The sequence below is a fragment of the Centruroides sculpturatus genome, unplaced genomic scaffold (genome assembly GCF_000671375.1).
Source record: "Centruroides sculpturatus isolate CEXI.00-Female unplaced genomic scaffold, Cexi_2.0 scaffold66, whole genome shotgun sequence".
NCBI lineage: Eukaryota > Metazoa > Arthropoda > Arachnida > Scorpiones > Buthidae > Centruroides > Centruroides sculpturatus.
The window spans coordinates 331,013-349,462 of NW_019384408.1; the positions used below are offsets into that span (position 1 = coordinate 331,013).

The 18,450-nt window shown below is 27.3% G+C and overlaps 1 protein-coding gene across 1 annotated transcript in view; it reads right to left on the reverse strand.

Moving 5' to 3' along the window:
* Positions 1–18,450, reverse strand: part of LOC111618962 (tyrosine-protein kinase Fer-like) — an 86,190-nt gene that overhangs the window by 66,267 nt on the left and 1,473 nt on the right. The window contains exon 3 of the mRNA XM_023360592.1: positions 13,557–13,771. Within this exon, the coding sequence (XP_023216360.1) occupies positions 13,557–13,769 (213 nt within the window). The 5' untranslated portion in view covers positions 13,770–13,771. The remainder of the gene's footprint in view (positions 1–13,556; positions 13,772–18,450) is intronic.

Consider the following 18,450-nt stretch of genomic DNA (forward strand, 5'->3'; position numbering starts at 1 on the left):
TCGAGTGGTTTTTTACCAACTCCGCAGCCTTGCTAATAATTATTATATACCAAGTAATTTGGAACTAGAAAATGTAGGCATTAGACACTATCTTTTATTAAATTTAATAATTATAATTAAATTAATATTTATTAAGTAATTTATAAAATTTTGAAAGAAAAGAATCAGTCTGGGGTGGGAATTGAGTTAAATTATCTTTCACTTCCAGACATATTTAATTTAGATATCCATATACTAGTAAATTAAATATGTCTGGAGCCAAAGGATTGGATAAAGATGGTGTACAATGTCTAGTTCTATTGCCAAATTATTTAGTATTTCATAATTATTAGTGGTAATGTAGCCCAACTTAATCCAGTAAATCATCTGCTTTAATATAATTATCAGGCTTTGAGATGTTTATATATGTACTTCTTTGTAGTTAAAAGCTTTTCAAATAAATGACTAACACCAAAAGACAGTACAGTTTATTCTTAATGTAATTTGTTGTCATTACTGAGCACATTTTTATATACAATACATACATACATTTTTGGATAATCAAGTTTTCACTGTATTTATTTATGTTATATAGTTATCATCATACTTTAATTTTAGTTTTTGAATATTTTATTCAATTAAAACTGCTAAGTTTCTATAACAAACAATAGTAATCAATATAGAATACATAAATATAAAATGTATTGAATGATGTTTAACATAACTACAAATTTGTATAATATGACCTTGAAATCTGATCATGACATTGTATTCACATTTCCCATCTGTAATTGAAATAAAATTATTGCACTCAGAAAGTCATTACAAAATGTATGTAATATATACTGTATTATTAAGAAAACAGCAGTGTCAAATTTCTTCCTAGTGAATAAATTTAAAGTAAAATTTTTTGCAATATATATAATTATTTAAATAATAAACCTTATTTTCATGATAATTAAATCATTTAAAGTTACATAAATTATTTCCATCATAAGTTTCACAAAACTTTTTTACACATTTTCTAGCAGTTTCTTAGGAGAACAAACATTTTCAGCCATGTTTAATGGCCAAAAATTTGAATGATGTCATTGTTTACAGAAAGTTTCCTATTCCTATGACATCATTGTTTTAAACAGGAGATTAAAAGACAGTCAAAATTGAAAAAAATTAACAAAAAAGATGTGTGAATGGATTACAAAATTTTGTAATCCATTTTAGGATTGTAAGCTTTTGTAATCCATTCACACATCTCTTTTTTGTTAATTTTTTCAATTTTGTCTGTCTTTAAATCTCCTGTTTAAAACAATAGCCTGATAGGAAATAGGAAACTCTGTAAACAATGACATCATTCAAATATTTGGCAATTAAACATGGCCAAAAATGTTTGTTCTCTCAAGAAACTGCTAGAAAATATGTAAAAAGGTTTTGTGAAACTTATTTAAAGAAGTTCTAGCTTTCTGTGCATGGAATTATTTCCATCATTCAAGAAGCTCATACCAATGTCACATTATGAAACTTAATGGTGATATTCTTATACAATGTATGTTAAAATTAAAATTACAATAACAACAAATTTGCACTGTAAAAAGAAAAAATAATTAACCAAAACAAAAATATTTTCATCCAAAAAGATAGGTTTCATCAATTAAACTGAATAAAGAAAAGCTAGAAAAATATGATTGATATTCAAACTCATTCTATAACTTAGGTAACATAGTGTCTTATATAAATAAACTAAATATACACATAAATAAATTAAAACAATTTAATAATAAAAATAATATAAGAAANCATGTTAAGCAGGGTCTTACTGTATATATTTTTCTTTTCTGAACTAAGTTTTCTGGAAGGGTGAAATTGAAGTACAAATGTTGTAGAATAAAGATATGTGAATATAGAATTTTGTCACTCACCTTTCTCCTCTTATTAAATACTAGCAGATCCCGCCACACATTGTTGTGGCTCAAAATGTATCTATTATAAATGTATAACACTTCCCCTATGGGGGGGTAATTTTTCGAAAAATCCCTTCTTAGTGTACATTCTCTTGACGTTAAACCGCAATCAAATTAAACTATTAAAACGCAATCAAAAACGCAAAAAACCGCATCTAAAATAGTATAAATAGAAGCAGAGTTCTTTACAGTAAGCCTTAATCCTGTCCATCTCCCCCAGTGGGGGAAATTTCAACAAGTATATTATATAAAATCACGTGTGTATTCGAATGCAGCGTTGTGTGAAAATTTCAAAGGAATCGGGAGGAACAAACGAACATTACATTTTTATTTATATAGATAGATAGAAGATGATCTACTTTAGTTCATTTTCACAGAAAAGCATAATGCCTCACAGGAAAGCAAACTTAGGTTGTTGTACTCGTAGCACCATCTGTTAGACATAAAAGCCTTGACCCTAGATGATATCTTTTAATTTATATGAATGTTTAACGGAATAATATACAGCCTATGTCCACCCTGAAGTTCCATTCTAAATATTGGTGAAAGAATTTTTGAAATCGGATGAGTAGTTTCGGAGATTACCCGCTACATCCAAACTTACAAACATTACCTCTTTATAATATTAGTATAGATTTGTTAAAAATTAATTTTTTTTATACAAATAAATATTAATATAAGTTAAATATTAAAAAAACTAACTATAAAAGTATTTGGATACATTCCTGGAGCTCCTTTTAGAGTTGTGTAGGGTAATCCCCTATGAGTACCTCTGCCCCCCCATAAAATGACTTGGGTATTTAATTTTGCTGGAGTTGAGAGTCGGAGTCAGCCTACTAAAATTATCAGGAGTCAGAATCGAGTGATTTTTTACCAACTCCGCAGCCTTGCTAATAATTATTATATACCAAGTAATTTGGAACTAGAAAATGTAGGCATTAGACACTATCTTTTATTAAATTTAATAATTATAATTAAATTAATATTTATTAAGTAATTTATAAAATTTTGAAAGAAAAGAATCAGTCTGGGGTGGGAATTGAGTTAAATTATCTTTCACTTCCAGACATATTTAATTTAGATATCCATATACTAGTAAATTAAATATGTCTGGAGCCAAAGGATTGGATAAAGATGGTGTACAATGTCTAGTTCTATTGCCAAATTATTTAGTATTTCATAATTATTAGTGGTAATGTAGCCCAACTTAATCCAGTAAATCATCTGCTTTAATATAATTATCAGGCTTTGAGATGTTTATATATGTACTTCTTTGTAGTTAAAAGCTTTTCAAATAAATGACTAACACCAAAAGACAGTACAGTTTATTCTTAATGTAATTTGTTGTCATTACTGAGCACATTTTTATATACAATACATACATACATTTTTGGATAATCAAGTTTTCACTGTATTTATTTATGTTATATAGTTATCATCATACTTTAATTTTAGTTTTTGAATATTTTATTCAATTAAAACTGCTAAGTTTCTATAACAAACAATAGTAATCAATATAGAATACATAAATATAAAATGTATTGAATGATGTTTAACATAACTACAAATTTGTATAATATGACCTTGAAATCTGATCATGACATTGTATTCACATTTCCCATCTGTAATTGAAATAAAATTATTGCACTCAGAAAGTCATTACAAAATGTATGTAATATATACTGTATTATTAAGAAAACAGCAGTGTCAAATTTCTTCCTAGTGAATAAATTTAAAGTAAAATTTTTTGCAATATATATAATTATTTAAATAATAAACCTTATTTTCATGATAATTAAATCATTTAAAGTTACATAAATTATTTCCATCATAAGTTTCACAAAACTTTTTTACACATTTTCTAGCAGTTTCTTAGGAGAACAAACATTTTCAGCCATGTTTAATGGCCAAAAATTTGAATGATGTCATTGTTTACAGAAAGTTTCCTATTCCTATGACATCATTGTTTTAAACAGGAGATTAAAAGACAGTCAAAATTGAAAAAAATTAACAAAAAAGATGTGTGAATGGATTACAAAATTTTGTAATCCATTTTAGGATTGTAAGCTTTTGTAATCCATTCACACATCTCTTTTTTGTTAATTTTTTCAATTTTGTCTGTCTTTAAATCTCCTGTTTAAAACAATAGCCTGATAGGAAATAGGAAACTCTGTAAACAATGACATCATTCAAATATTTGGCAATTAAACATGGCCAAAAATGTTTGTTCTCTCAAGAAACTGCTAGAAAATATGTAAAAAGGTTTTGTGAAACTTATTTAAAGAAGTTCTAGCTTTCTGTGCATGGAATTATTTCCATCATTCAAGAAGCTCATACCAATGTCACATTATGAAACTTAATGGTGATATTCTTATACAATGTATGTTAAAATTAAAATTACAATAACAACAAATTTGCACTGTAAAAAGAAAAAATAATTAACCAAAACAAAAATATTTTCATCCAAAAAGATAGGTTTCATCAATTAAACTGAATAAAGAAAAGCTAGAAAAATATGATTGATATTCAAACTCATTCTATAACTTAGGTAACATAGTGTCTTATATAAATAAACTAAATATACACATAAATAAATTAAAACAATTTAATAATAAAAATAATATAAGAAATAAAATTAATTTACAAAGGATTCTAAATTACTTAATAATATAAAAGCACAGCATATTCTTAAAGTTCTTAAGAATATGCTGTGCTTTTAAGAATTTAAGAACTAATTACTTCATATACTTAAAATGATAAAAATTGAATACTGGATATAAAACTTCTCTATGTTTATATAATTTACCACAATCAAATAGCTAATTACACACAATCCTACATGTAGAAGTTCAATGTACAGCCTTGCCATGAATATGAAATTCCTATGAACAGCCCATTAAATTATACAAGTACAATGGTACCTCAGGATATGAACGCCCCAGCATACAAAATTTTCAGGATACGACATGAAATTCGAACATATTTTTGTTCCACAATACAAACAAAAACTCACTATACGACGTTACATTAGTTTGCAATGCCATTTTTATTCATTTCTGTTCATTGGTCTCAGTCCGCGTGTTTGCTTCATCATGGAAGGATCGCTCGATAAAGGAAATCTTGAGGTATTATTAGAAAGTGACTGATTTTATTGAAAAGAAACACCCCAAAAAGATTCACACTAGCTGTATTGCTGCTCAGAGTAATGACATTTGCCTAAGTAATTTTAGAAACATTTTAAAAATTAGGTAAAGCCAAACCTCTTTAGATAGATATTTTACCAAGCGACTATTATCGAGTGAAAGTGTTGGCAAAAGTAAAGGAAAGAAAGCAAAAAGCAGTCAATAAAAATTTAAAAATATATATATGATACTAAAACTTAACTTACATAACATAATGTAACAATAACTTAAAAATAACTTAGAAAAGATAAAAAATTAGTGTTGTTTTTTATATATATACGAGGTCTGTTCAAAAAGTATCGGACCTTTGGTCAGCAAAAATACATTTATTGATTTTNTTACATAACATAATGTAACAATAACTTAAAAATAACTTAGAAAAGATAAAAAATTAGTGTTGTTTTTTATATATATACGAGGTCTGTTCAAAAAGTATCGGACCTTTGGTCAGCAAAAATACATTTATTGATTTTGAGGTACAAAACCCTAATCCCCTTCAAAGTAGTCTCCTTGGTAGTGTATACACTTCTAGCGTTCCTGCCATTGTTGGAAACACTGCTGGAATGCATCTTTTGGAATGGCCATCAGCCGGTCCGTCACATTCCGCATGATGTCTTCTCTCAACTAAAATCGGGTTCCTTTTAGCGGCATTTTCAGCTTGGGAAATAGCCAAAAGTCACACGGAGCCATGTGGGGAGAGTACGGAGCGTGATGAACCACAGGAGTGTTGTGTTTGGCAACGAAAGCCCGAATCAGATGTGCAGAATGGGCGGATGCGTTATCACGATGGAGCTGCCAAGTTTTGATCGACCACAGATTTTGCGTCACACATCATTGGAAAGACGACGAAGGACCTCCTGGTAGTACTCTTTTGCGATGGTTTGGCCTCGTGGTGCGTACTCACGAGGCCAAACCTGATATATAATATAGCTAAACACCAACCGAATGCCGAAAATCTATCGGGCTAGTTTAAGGCTAATTATTAAATGAATTATGTAACCAATTTGGCTCTAGAGGTAAGCATTAGGCGCCATCTCTTATTAACATTAATAATTATAAATAAATTATTTAAATTAATTTATAATTAATTATGCCGGCTGGGGACACATCCCCCCGGCATATAACTATATAACCATTGACGGTTATTACAAACCGTCAATGGTTATATAGTTAGCTTATATACACTGGAAGAGGAGATCGGACTGGAGGTCCGGATAGAGTAACTGGCAATGCATCTGCACGGTAAGCAGGAGTTGTGGTTCGAGTCCTACTCCGGGCCGATTTTTTCTCCCAGCAGTTCTAAATTATTTAAATTAATTAATTTATTTATAATTATTAATGTTAATAAGAGATGGTGCCTAACGCTTACCTCTAGAGCCAAATTGCTTACGTAATTCATTTAATAACTAGTCTTAAACTAGCCTGATAGATTTTCGGCATTCAGCTGGTGTTTAGCTATTGGAGTTACCATTGTAATACTGTATCTATTTTTATATATTAAATAACACCTTAAATTGATTTCCTTTAGTTTTATATTGTTTTATGATTATAACTTAATGTGCTATTCTATTGATACTGCAGAACAGGATGGGCAACTTTTTGTTGATGCAATGAACTTTCATTATATTAAAACTATGCTAGTTATGATATACTGTTAGACAAAAATAATGTCACCATGTAATGTAAGTTCATAGTAACATCTGTACCAACTGTGACATAGTATTATGTATACAGTATAAACAAGTATTCATGCTTCCTCTCATCCATGATTTAATACTGAAATTAACATGATTTTTTTAATTTAACAAAAGCATAAATGTAATGAAATTGTGAACAACAAATACTGTGGAGCAACTGATCAAAAAATTTTTGACATTGATCAGTCAATTATCATTGATTGGTTGACCACTCCTGTTGTAAATACATGCCCTCGAAGACTGGTTACCCTGCAAGAGGATGGCAGCCACTTATTATCAAAACAGTTTTGAACCAATGTGATTACAGTAAGCAATGGCTACTGTATAAAACATTTTTTCTACAATCTTCATTGAACATGGTATTAAAATAATCCCTCTAATTTTCACACGTTTTTCCTATATTAGAGAGGTTGAGGTGCACATATTCAGCCCAAAACGTGAATGGCAGATGGACGAGCACCGCCATCTGGCAATTCTAAATGGTCAATAATGATATTTGCTACATCTAGAATGGCGAGTAGACAATCAGCTTAAACTTCTTAATTTTTTTTGTATTTGTGGTTAAAATTATGATGTATTTTATTAAAATAATGATTATTTAAGCATTTATGAATAATATTGTAAAGAAATAGACGATTTTTATCCAGAAATTATTTAATTATTCAACTTTTTAGCAAGTGATGTGAAGTGACTATAGAATTTACATAAACAGTATTTGTCTTTATAATAGCTTATCTTAAGGTAGGTTTGTTCTTCCACATCATCATCTATCATCAACAGCGCAATACGTTTGTAAATTTTCTAAAAATTAATTTTCCAAGCTGCTTTCAAATTTACATAAGCCACTACTTCCCTCGACAAAAGTATCAGGTAGTCCTATCATCTGATTGTACAGTAGGAGATACAACGCTAATTAAAAATAATTATTTAGTGATTAAACACCCTATAAATACTTTTAAACAGTTTAATTTATTTATTTACCTTTGCTGGTAACCCTCAATGTTAAATGTATCTGCCATTTTTTCAAAAAATTTCCCATGAGTCAATGCGCAACCTTCACTGAGTCACATGATGTTGTGAACGAGTGCCGCAAGGTCTTTTACTTGGACTGAAAATGTCAAATGCGTACTTCTGCTTGCAGTACAAGTTTAACATTTGTACCTGCGCCTCAATCTCTTTAATGTTTTTTAACAACTGATAATATCCTTTCTCTATTCATCTGGTAATATATTTTTTTCATGACTTTTCTGTTTTATGGTTGATGTATATTGGATCTTGTGTATGAACATCTCTTTAATTCAAACTTTTGTTCGGTTTTTTCTTTCTATGAAAATTTTTATTATTCAATATTGGAAGTCCTTGAATTGCAGACAACTTGTTCTTTTGTACCAACGGTTCCCAACCTTTTTCGGGTGGCGACCCCTTTTTATAGAAGCCAAGTGTCCCGCGACCCCGATACAATTGAAAAAGGCATTTTTAATAAGGTAATTAAAAACACAACGAAATTAGTTTTTTTACTATAATTTTATTTTAAATTGTTTAATAATTTAATGCGATGGTTGAAATTGCATGTTATTAACCAGTTTCAAAATTCGTGGGTGAGTTTTTGTTAACGCCAAACTCATGTCATTCTCAACATTTAATTTATTCCTCTCAAACTCTCAACACGTTTCAACCAACTGTGACAGAATAGCATACCTAGATTACACTTATTTTAATTTTTAAAAAATATATGAAATTATTCAAACTTCAAGACACCATTAAAAATAAAAATTTCATTATAGTGAATATTTTTTTTAGTTTACTTATAAGTTGGCGACCCCACAGAAAGCCCGTCGCGACCCATAGGTTGGGAACCCGTGTTTTGTACATAGCACTTTATACTGTTAAATCACTTTTCGCAAATACTTTTAGACTGGAATTTGGACTTTTATACATTTTTATCCAACAAACAAAAACACTGATTTATTGTGTAGTAGTACTTTCTGACAGTTTTTGTTTCTGTAACATCAAAAATCATAGTACTACCACTCAAATCAAGACTTTAAAAATGCAGTATAATTTTAACTTTCAAACATTTTTGGTCATCTTAAAACAGCCTTCTTCCGAATAGAAAGAAACAAATATCAATTTAAAAAGGAGAATGAAAGCTAAAATGTCCTATGAAAGAAGTTGATTTCAAATTATAGCACATTTTTAAAGGTTTAGTAATAGTACTGTGGTTTATGACAAGTGCAGTTTTCAGAAAAGATCAAAAATAATTTGCAAAAACTAATTTTGATTGTCACTTTTCTCTTTAAATCTAGTTTTGAATTTCAAATAATCTAAAGGACAAACCAAAAATCAATTCTTATTGATTTGTCCTTTATACAAATCATTACTCTTAAACTAATCTGGACCAAAGTTTGTATGAGTATTACTCATACCCTGGAATGACACTAAGTTATATATATTACCCAAAATATTCAGGTAGTATATAGATGCCCCATCCTTTACACATAGTGCCATCTGTTGACAAAAATAATAAATAAATGCTAATTTTTGTTGGATAATAGATTGTTGGTTTGCCTGCTAACACTTGCAGAGTTGCTTAATGCCTGCCTAAAGGCAACATCACTGTAGAATCACTTTAAAAAATTGTCCCTTTCAATGATTCTGAGGGTTCATCTATAGGGAGACAGATCTGCAGAGAATTTTACTAAACAACTTTTGTATCTTGGTGATGGCAAATTCACTGAAGATCCAGATACTAATTTGATAATACTATATAAACCAGAAATGGATATAAGAGAGAACAATATTGGCATTTAAAAACAAATGCATTGCCAAATGTACCTGGTGGAGTTTTTAAACTCCTTGGAACCAGCTGGACTACCACCACATAGATCTATGGGTTGGAGCACCAGAAATGCTTTTGTGAAATTTAGATCACCAAAGTTATCCAATGGAATGAGAATGATCTTTTATCTTTGCCCAAGCAATTTTTTGTTTTTCTACAGTTTCATTATTATAAATACTTAAGTCAATAAATGCACATTTTAGTTTTTAGGACTACTGTATTTATCACACACTCTTAATTCCATAACCCCCTCAAAAACCTGAGCAAAGCTGGGTGCATATCACTAGTGTTTTATAAATTAGAAAATACTGAAAAAATAATAAATATTTCTGCCTTAACAAGAGTTTTTATACAGTAGCCCCTCATTATATTGTGCTTGTCAGGAGACAAAGAAAAAGCATGATATAACAGAGTACTAAAAATTCTGGACTTAAACTGAACACATTATACATGCTATCGAATCTCTATCCTCTATTCTTTCACCAGCATATAAAATATATAAAATAAGCTTAGTTTTGCAATACTGAATTTTATTTGTTGTTATATCATATTAATTGATGTTTACATAAACATCAATACTACCACCAATGCCCATTTAGCATTATTATTTCTTTAACAGTGGCATTTAAAAACAAATAATGTCAATTTAAAAACAAAATATCAGTTGCAATTTTATTATACAGTACTATATTTCGTAATAAATTGCTTATTAAAAATTCGAGTAATTTCTATTTTTTAATAAAAAAGATAAATACAGTATTTGAAAATTTAAAAAATAAATATTGAACATATAATACAACATAAAAACTTATAAAATTAAAAACAGTAAAAATTCTCTAAAAAACAAAATAAAGTTATTGTATAAAACTTTTAGAACTTTCTGTTCAGAAATAAAGTAATCTTTTCCTTACACATTATACTGTGAATTTGAAATTTCACAAACTTGTAAATGAGGAGATAGTACTTAAAACAAATAAGCAAATAACTTTTAATATCAAAAGGAAACATATGTGATAAGTAATCTGTCCACCCGTTTTGCTTATTTAGATCTTGACAAGTTTATTGTTTCACCTGCAGTGGTAGTTTCAAGGACAATAGTAAGAATAAAATACAGTATTTCATTGCAAAAAGAAATTCAATAGCAATTGATATTTTAAAATTTATTGAGTGCTTTTAAAATTTGGGAAACCAAAAAAAGTGTGATATATCCGAATCCACAATGTAAAGAGAGACTATTGTATTTTTTCTTTTTAGCTCTCCAGAACAGAATTCCCTTTATACCACTGCCACTTTGTTGTTTGACATTTGTACATATTTTTTGAATGCATTATATCTAAAAGTTGAAGACTGCCTATATGTTATAATTTTTTCTACTACTTTTAAAAAACCGGTAGAACTTTTCTTAGTTTCATTTTTCTAACTGTAGTTTTCACTTCACTTAGTTATATTTCTCATTTGATAATATTTGCCTTTTTAGATTATTTAAATGAACTATAAATGCAAACATCATCAATAACTAAATATTTAAGTTCAAACTATAGAGGTTCGAAAACGTTTGCAAAGTCCTTCGTATTGGAGAAGACGAACGCCGGTTACAGGCAGTGAAGTTAGGTAGTTTATTTAAGTTCATTGATTAACTACAGTAGTGTGTCGTTTATCCGAATCAATTGAGGACTGGGGTTGTTTGGATAACTTATTTTTCAGATAACCGATTATGTGCGAAAAAAATATATTAACCTATCCCATGTTGAAATTTTTCTCTGTTGCGTGTCACTTCACATTGAATTTTCGTCAATATTAAGCTTAACGAAAACTTTTTAAAATAATAACTGTGGCTATTATATCGTTAAAAATTATTTTTTTATTTTGTACAAACGAAATAAATATATTGAAAAATATAAAAACAAAAAAAATATATACTTTAGAAGTTAATCTACTATCAAAAATGCTTGATTCAGCACGATACACAGTCCTCAGAAAAACACCACACAAAAGTGCCAGTGCTGCCAGCTAAAATACACACACCAACAAAAATAAAATATTGGAGTAGCACAAGATATAGTCAAAGATTGCAGTGCCACAGCACTAGCAAAAATTTAAATTTGCCGACTGGAATGCTTTCGGATAACCGACTTTCGGATAAACGACACTCTACTGTACTTTTACAAATTATTTTATTGGGTTGTTCAGAAAGTAATTTCGTTTTTTTACCACTAGACAGATTAGTCGTATTTTTCCCACCATTTTCATTCTAAACCGTATTATCATTATATATTTTGACAGCTACTATTTTAAAACTTATTTATAAAAAATTTTGTTTGATTTCATGCAATTGTTTATTTTTTGTGTCCCATCAAATATGGAAGATTGAAAGCAACATTTTCGGCATATTTTGCTCTTTTATTACTGAAAAGCTGTTCAAGTGAGAAAAAATTGTGTGACGTGTATGGAGGTGTATTGACAGAACGACAGTGCCAAAACTGGTATACAAAATTTCGTTCTGGCAATTTCAATATTGAAGATGCACCATGTAGGAAAACAAAATAAAGGTACTGATTGAAGCAAACTGCCGAATAACAACACATGAAATCACTAAGAGATTAAATTTGTCAAATTGAACTGTTTGATTACTTCAAACAAATTGGTTTCATTTCAAAGCTTGATATATGGATTCCACATGTTCTTAAAAAGAGATGCTCTCTTTGGTGGGATTTTAAAGAAATTTTTTTTTGGAGCTTTTAAAAGACAATTTAACAATCAATTCGAAAGTGTACTGCCATTGAGTAAACAAATCGAGTAATATCATCAAACAGAAAAGGCAGCCAGAACTTTGATCAACAAAACAGGTGTAGTGTTTTACCACGATAATGTCAAATTTCACAAAAGTTTGGTAACTTATCAGAAACTGTTATAACTTAAACGGGACTTGCTATCACACCAACCATATTCGCCAGATGGAGCACACTCAGATTATTACTTCTTCCGGTCTATACAAATTTTTTTTAACTCTAAGACATTTACTTGAAATGACAATGTCAAAGATCACTTGGATCAGTTTTTTGTAAGCAACGATCAAAACTTTTATGAATGTGAAATCATGCTACTACCAGAAATGATGACAACAGGTATTTGACCAAAATGGTTGATATATAATTCAATAAAATATTTATTTATTATAAAAATATTGTTTTTTTTCCACGAAAAAAAAAACAAAATTACTTTCCAAACAACCCAATAATATTAGAAGTCTTATCCAAAGTTCTTTATATTATATATATTATACACTAATAATAACTTTTGTTACTACAACAATACAGTTGTAAAGTGATATAAATCAAATTGTAATGGGATTAACTTAATTAATAGAAAATATTTTCAGCCAAAAATACAATTATGGCAACAATGTTTCATGTAACATCTCTGGGACAGTTATAATTAATATCAAAATTAACAAATGCTCACAAAAAATAAAAAATAACAAGTTTATTGCTATCTGTTTTAATTTGAAAACTCAATTCTAGATTTAAATACTGAGCTCTTCTCATTTGCATAAATTATGCTGCATATATCTGCTCAGCTATATAGTATCATTAATTCAATATTCTAAAAAATTCATTTTTAGAATATTGAATTAATAAACTATTTTACCAGTTTTTATGATTCTATGACTTACAATTTTACAAATAGAGAAAAAAAAGTTATATTTAGATTAGAATATTAATATATTTTGCATTATAATCTGTTGTTGAAGTTGAAAAATTTGAAGTTTAGAATTATACTTTTGATTTATACTTGTAACTAATAATAATATATAAAAGGAATTTTTAACTAAGAGATTTTTCATTGCAATATTGCTCAAATTATTATATCAAAGAAATTAACATTTAAAAATTATCATTACCTTTGCAATTAAGCTACCTTCAAGTTCTGTAATTGCATCAGTCTTTTGTGCTTGAATACACACAGAATTCAATGCATTGGCATAATCTCTATCACATTTAATCCTTAATGTTAAACATTTTTTCATATTTTCTAATAGTCTAAGTTCCGCATCTTGTAATGCTACTAAAGCCTCATGCGATGCTTTGTCTTGCATATCAGCTGCAAACCCCATTTCTGTAATGAAATATATATTTTAGTTTAATATGTGAATAATTATAGTCTAAAATATGATACTTTAATCAACTTATTAAAAAACAATTAAAAATAATAAAAATTCAATATTTTCAGGTATTAAAATATTGGATGTGCATAAAGTAAATCAATGAGAAATTTTTTCTCATTACAAATTGAATAATTGTACTGAGTTACAGGTGGAAATAAGTCAAGAAGGTCAAGGATAGACACAAAGAGAGATGGTAGCCAAATTCAACTTGAGACATTCAGAGAAGTCACCAATAACATACAGTGCAGTATGGAAAGTACTCCAGAAATTTCAGAAAACAGGATTCATTCATGACAAGTCTCAAATTGGATAGCCTTTCATCAGCAATGAGAACTGATGTGCTTGTAAAGTTTCATTCATGCCCAAAGAAATCTCTGAAACACACTAGCATGAAAATTAAAGTGCCATGCAACATAATAAGAAAAATTTTGAAAGAAGAAAAGTTCTATCTGTACAAGTTACAAATTCTCTACCATCTGAATGAGGATGATCAGTAATGTGTAGACAATAATTATAAACAATGAACATGTTTTGTAGAGGTATTGTTCATTAGTAGTAGTGTTAATGTGTTCATGATCATTTTCCCCATTAGTTCCAGATTTTATGCAAACCCTGTAGATTTTGAGATATAAAAATATGTATTATATGTATTTCAATTAAAGCTAATCAGAATTTGAAATATAAATGCGTAATGTAATTCTCAAAAATATGAAATCATATCCTCATTCAAAATGGCATTATTGTTTTATTGTAATGAGAAAATTTCCATAATTTCAATTAGATCAATTTTCTTTACAATGACATTAGCAAAATTAGTAAAATTACTACAGGGTTCTAATGAGTGCCCTTTGCCTAAATTCATGTGTATTGTTTCCAGAGAGGAGCAAATTTTACATGGGACACCCTGTATAAATGCAACACAAAACTGTACTATTTACTAAATATTTTGAGATATTTTAAAATTATACCACCATTATTTACTATGTGCAATATAAAATTATATACAGTAATTAGAGATTACCACATATAATTTTATTAATGTCTAAATTTCTCTATCTCTAATTCTCACAAGAGTCAAATATTTTACATAACAAAGTTATAAAATTATTATATTGATACTGTGGTTGTTGTTTATAACCAGAAATGATTTTTATTTGTACAAAAATTTATGATGAAATATATTATATATTATATTGTTCTTATAATTTAAGAAAATTATATACATTTTCTTTATTTTAAGGTTATCTTTAATAAGTCTGATTGGCTTAATTACAAATAATCTTAAAATAAAGAAATAGACTTAATATAAGCTTGGCTCCAAAATATTTCAATTATATATTACAGAAAACAAATTTTTATAAATACAACGAGTTAAAGAGAGTACTCATGCTTAATCTTTCATTGCATTCTCTTCAACAGACAAAACAGTAAACAGTATAAATTACATAGTTGAATTGAGATTAATTTTTAATGTGTTAACACAGCTAATAATCTTACTATTAAAGTCACATCAAATACTATGAATTATAGAAATTTAAAACAAGCAATAAGTAAAAAATGAATTTAAAAACTTGAATATAATGTACTGTACAATTTTTCAAAAAGCAGAATTGCTAGAGTTATATGATTATTAGAGTAATATGATTGAAATAGTTAAATGTTTTAAATATCTTACATAGTATTTTATTCCATTGATGAGAAGAGTTTATACTTTCTTATAAAATCCAAAATTATGAAAGTAAATAATTCAAGAAAATATCCTGTATTAGTTCAGTAACTGCTTATCTTTTCTTTGTAAAATGTTTTTGACTATATATTAAATCATCCTCAGTACCAACTTCTGAACACCTTTTTAAAATACTAAAATGTTCATAGAATGCAAGATATTTCAAAATGGTTAATATCAGAATAAAATTTGAAATTTTAAACACAATTTTCATTCAATTAATCTAAGAATTTTTCTAACAAATTCCTCAAGATAGTCAAAAACATTTTACAAAGGATGGATTAAGAATCTTTAGTTTAGTTCCTGAACTAAAAATGGCTATTTGTATAAATATATCATGGTGATATGGTTTATTGTGAAGAACTAAATAGTAAATTCAGCAATTATGGTAATGAAGAAGGATAGAGAGTTGCAGTCAGAAGTCAAAGCTTTTTATGGAAGTTGGGAGTCAAAATTGGATTTTAAAAAATACCAACTTGAGAGTTGAGAATCAGGAGTCATATTTTCCCACTGACTCCACATCCATGATACTAAAACTAAAAAATATTCAAAACGTTGTTGGTCAACTTAACTGATTGTTTTCTCTCATTATTTTAAACTAATAAAATATTTTATGAAAACATTGTTTATAATTTTAAGTACATATTCAAAATATGATATAAAATAATAATTTTAACTTTTCCATCTAATTAATTGGGCAGAAAAGTTAAAATTATCTTTTCCTGAACTAAAATTATCTAAAGAGACTTTTCCTGATAAAAAAAACGTAATCATTATCATTTATTTAATGAAAAAATAAAACCAAATTATTAAATAATATGTTATAATAAAATTTAAAATGTAATTCATTACCACATCTATTACATAGACTATGTCTGTCTGAAAAGTTATCTCATAAATCAAAAAGTATTTTTATTTCAGATATTTTTGTTTACTTCTACAGAATTCAGAAGAAATTGATCATAGTTGTCACTAAACAAAATTATGCTATTACTATTAACATAATTCCATATTAGCATTAATAATGCAAATAAAGAATGTTGAATGAAGAAACATAATACTTATTGACAATCAATAAATTTCCTAAATAGGCACTAAATGATTTACATAGTAAATATTACAAGAAATAATTAAGTGTATTTTTGGATATTTATAGTTTCATTAAAATGTAATTATTAGTAATCTTATTTTTAGTTTTATATTAAATAACAAAAACAAATTTTTCTGAATGGAAGAGCAATTTGTTTAAACAAATTATAAATATAGGGATTATACCAATGTAATTATTTTAAAAAGTGATATGATGACAGAAGTAAACTAAATATTTTATATTCTAATTTATAGCTCTCTCAATTTCATAAGCATAAAATTACATAACAAAATATCTAAGTTTTCAGCACGTGTAGTGTTGCTGAAAACTTAGATATTTTGTTATGTAATTTATGTATAGTGTTATATGTAATAACACTATATATATATAAATGTTCTATTTGTGGATATCCCTATGATGGCTGCAAGAATATTTGAAAATGTTTGATTTTCTTAATAAATATTGTTGATGGCAAAAGTTTTCACTGTTTATAAACACAACATATATTAATTCTAAACATTATATGTTATAGAAATAAAATATAATGTTTAGAAAATAATTATTTAAAAGTTAACTGAAGTAAAAATGCATGCACTCATTATACACTTTTGGTAGAAATTTAGCCATTCTTTTTTGACTGTGAATAAGTTTAAAGTACTTTTTGTGATACCAAAAAATTTAAATTGAAATACGAATAAATTCTTAAATAAAAATTTAAGAGAAAGATTATTCCAGTAAAGTGAAATGTTTTATTTTGAAGTAATATATAAATTCTAAAATGTTTTCTGATCAGAAGTTCATTTTCAAAAAAAAAATTCTTAGATTAATTTCTAGTTTGAAAATGTTTGAGAATTTATATAATTCAAAGTGAACAAAAGCATAAAATTATTTTAAAAATGAAAATTTGCTCACTTAGAATATGATCACAAAAAATTACTTTTTATATAAAATAAAGAATATTAACACTTCTTTCTAAATTATGCAACAGAATATTGGTTTGAGATACTACAGCATTTATAAATTATATTAATATCTAAATAAAATGGGATAAGGCAAGAAATCATATTTACACGGGAGATGTAAAAACTATACAAAATTAATTTTAAATCTAAATTTAAGAATGTTAGAGAATTAATCAATAGAAGGATAGCTTAATGATTAAGAAATCAATAGAATAGATGATTAATTAATTTATCATTAGAAGAATGGAAGAATTAAAAATAGAAACTTAAATCTATAATTAAAAAACAAAAAATACCAAAACACACTCAAAATATTAAAGGACAGAAAATGCTTTAATTATAGAATGATTAACATTTTCAGAGTATTTTAAATTCCATCATAGATCTATTAAATATAGTTTGTTTTTTTATATATACTCTAAATCATATAAACTATAAGCTAGAAAGATAAAAGTTTTAATTGACAATTTTAAATTGAAAATGGTCAAACATTTATCAATAATAAATATATATATATAGAAAAATATTGTTTCTTATTTTTTTTTTTGTAATTATGAGCATTGATTTAAAGATTTCTTTTTGTTATGAACAATTTGTCAATTGGTTTATTAAGTTCATAAGATTTCTCTTCAGAAAACCAATAATTAATTGAAGATTGTTTTCATCTACATTGCCAACTGAACATTGTTTTGTTAAAATTAAATTTATACTTTTGTTCACTCTTTAACACAATTCTATATAATGTACTAAAATTGTTATATACATTTATATACATTCTGAATGTAAAACAAAATAGCAATTCTATCACTATATTAAATGTACACACAAGCTTGAATAATATATAATAATAAT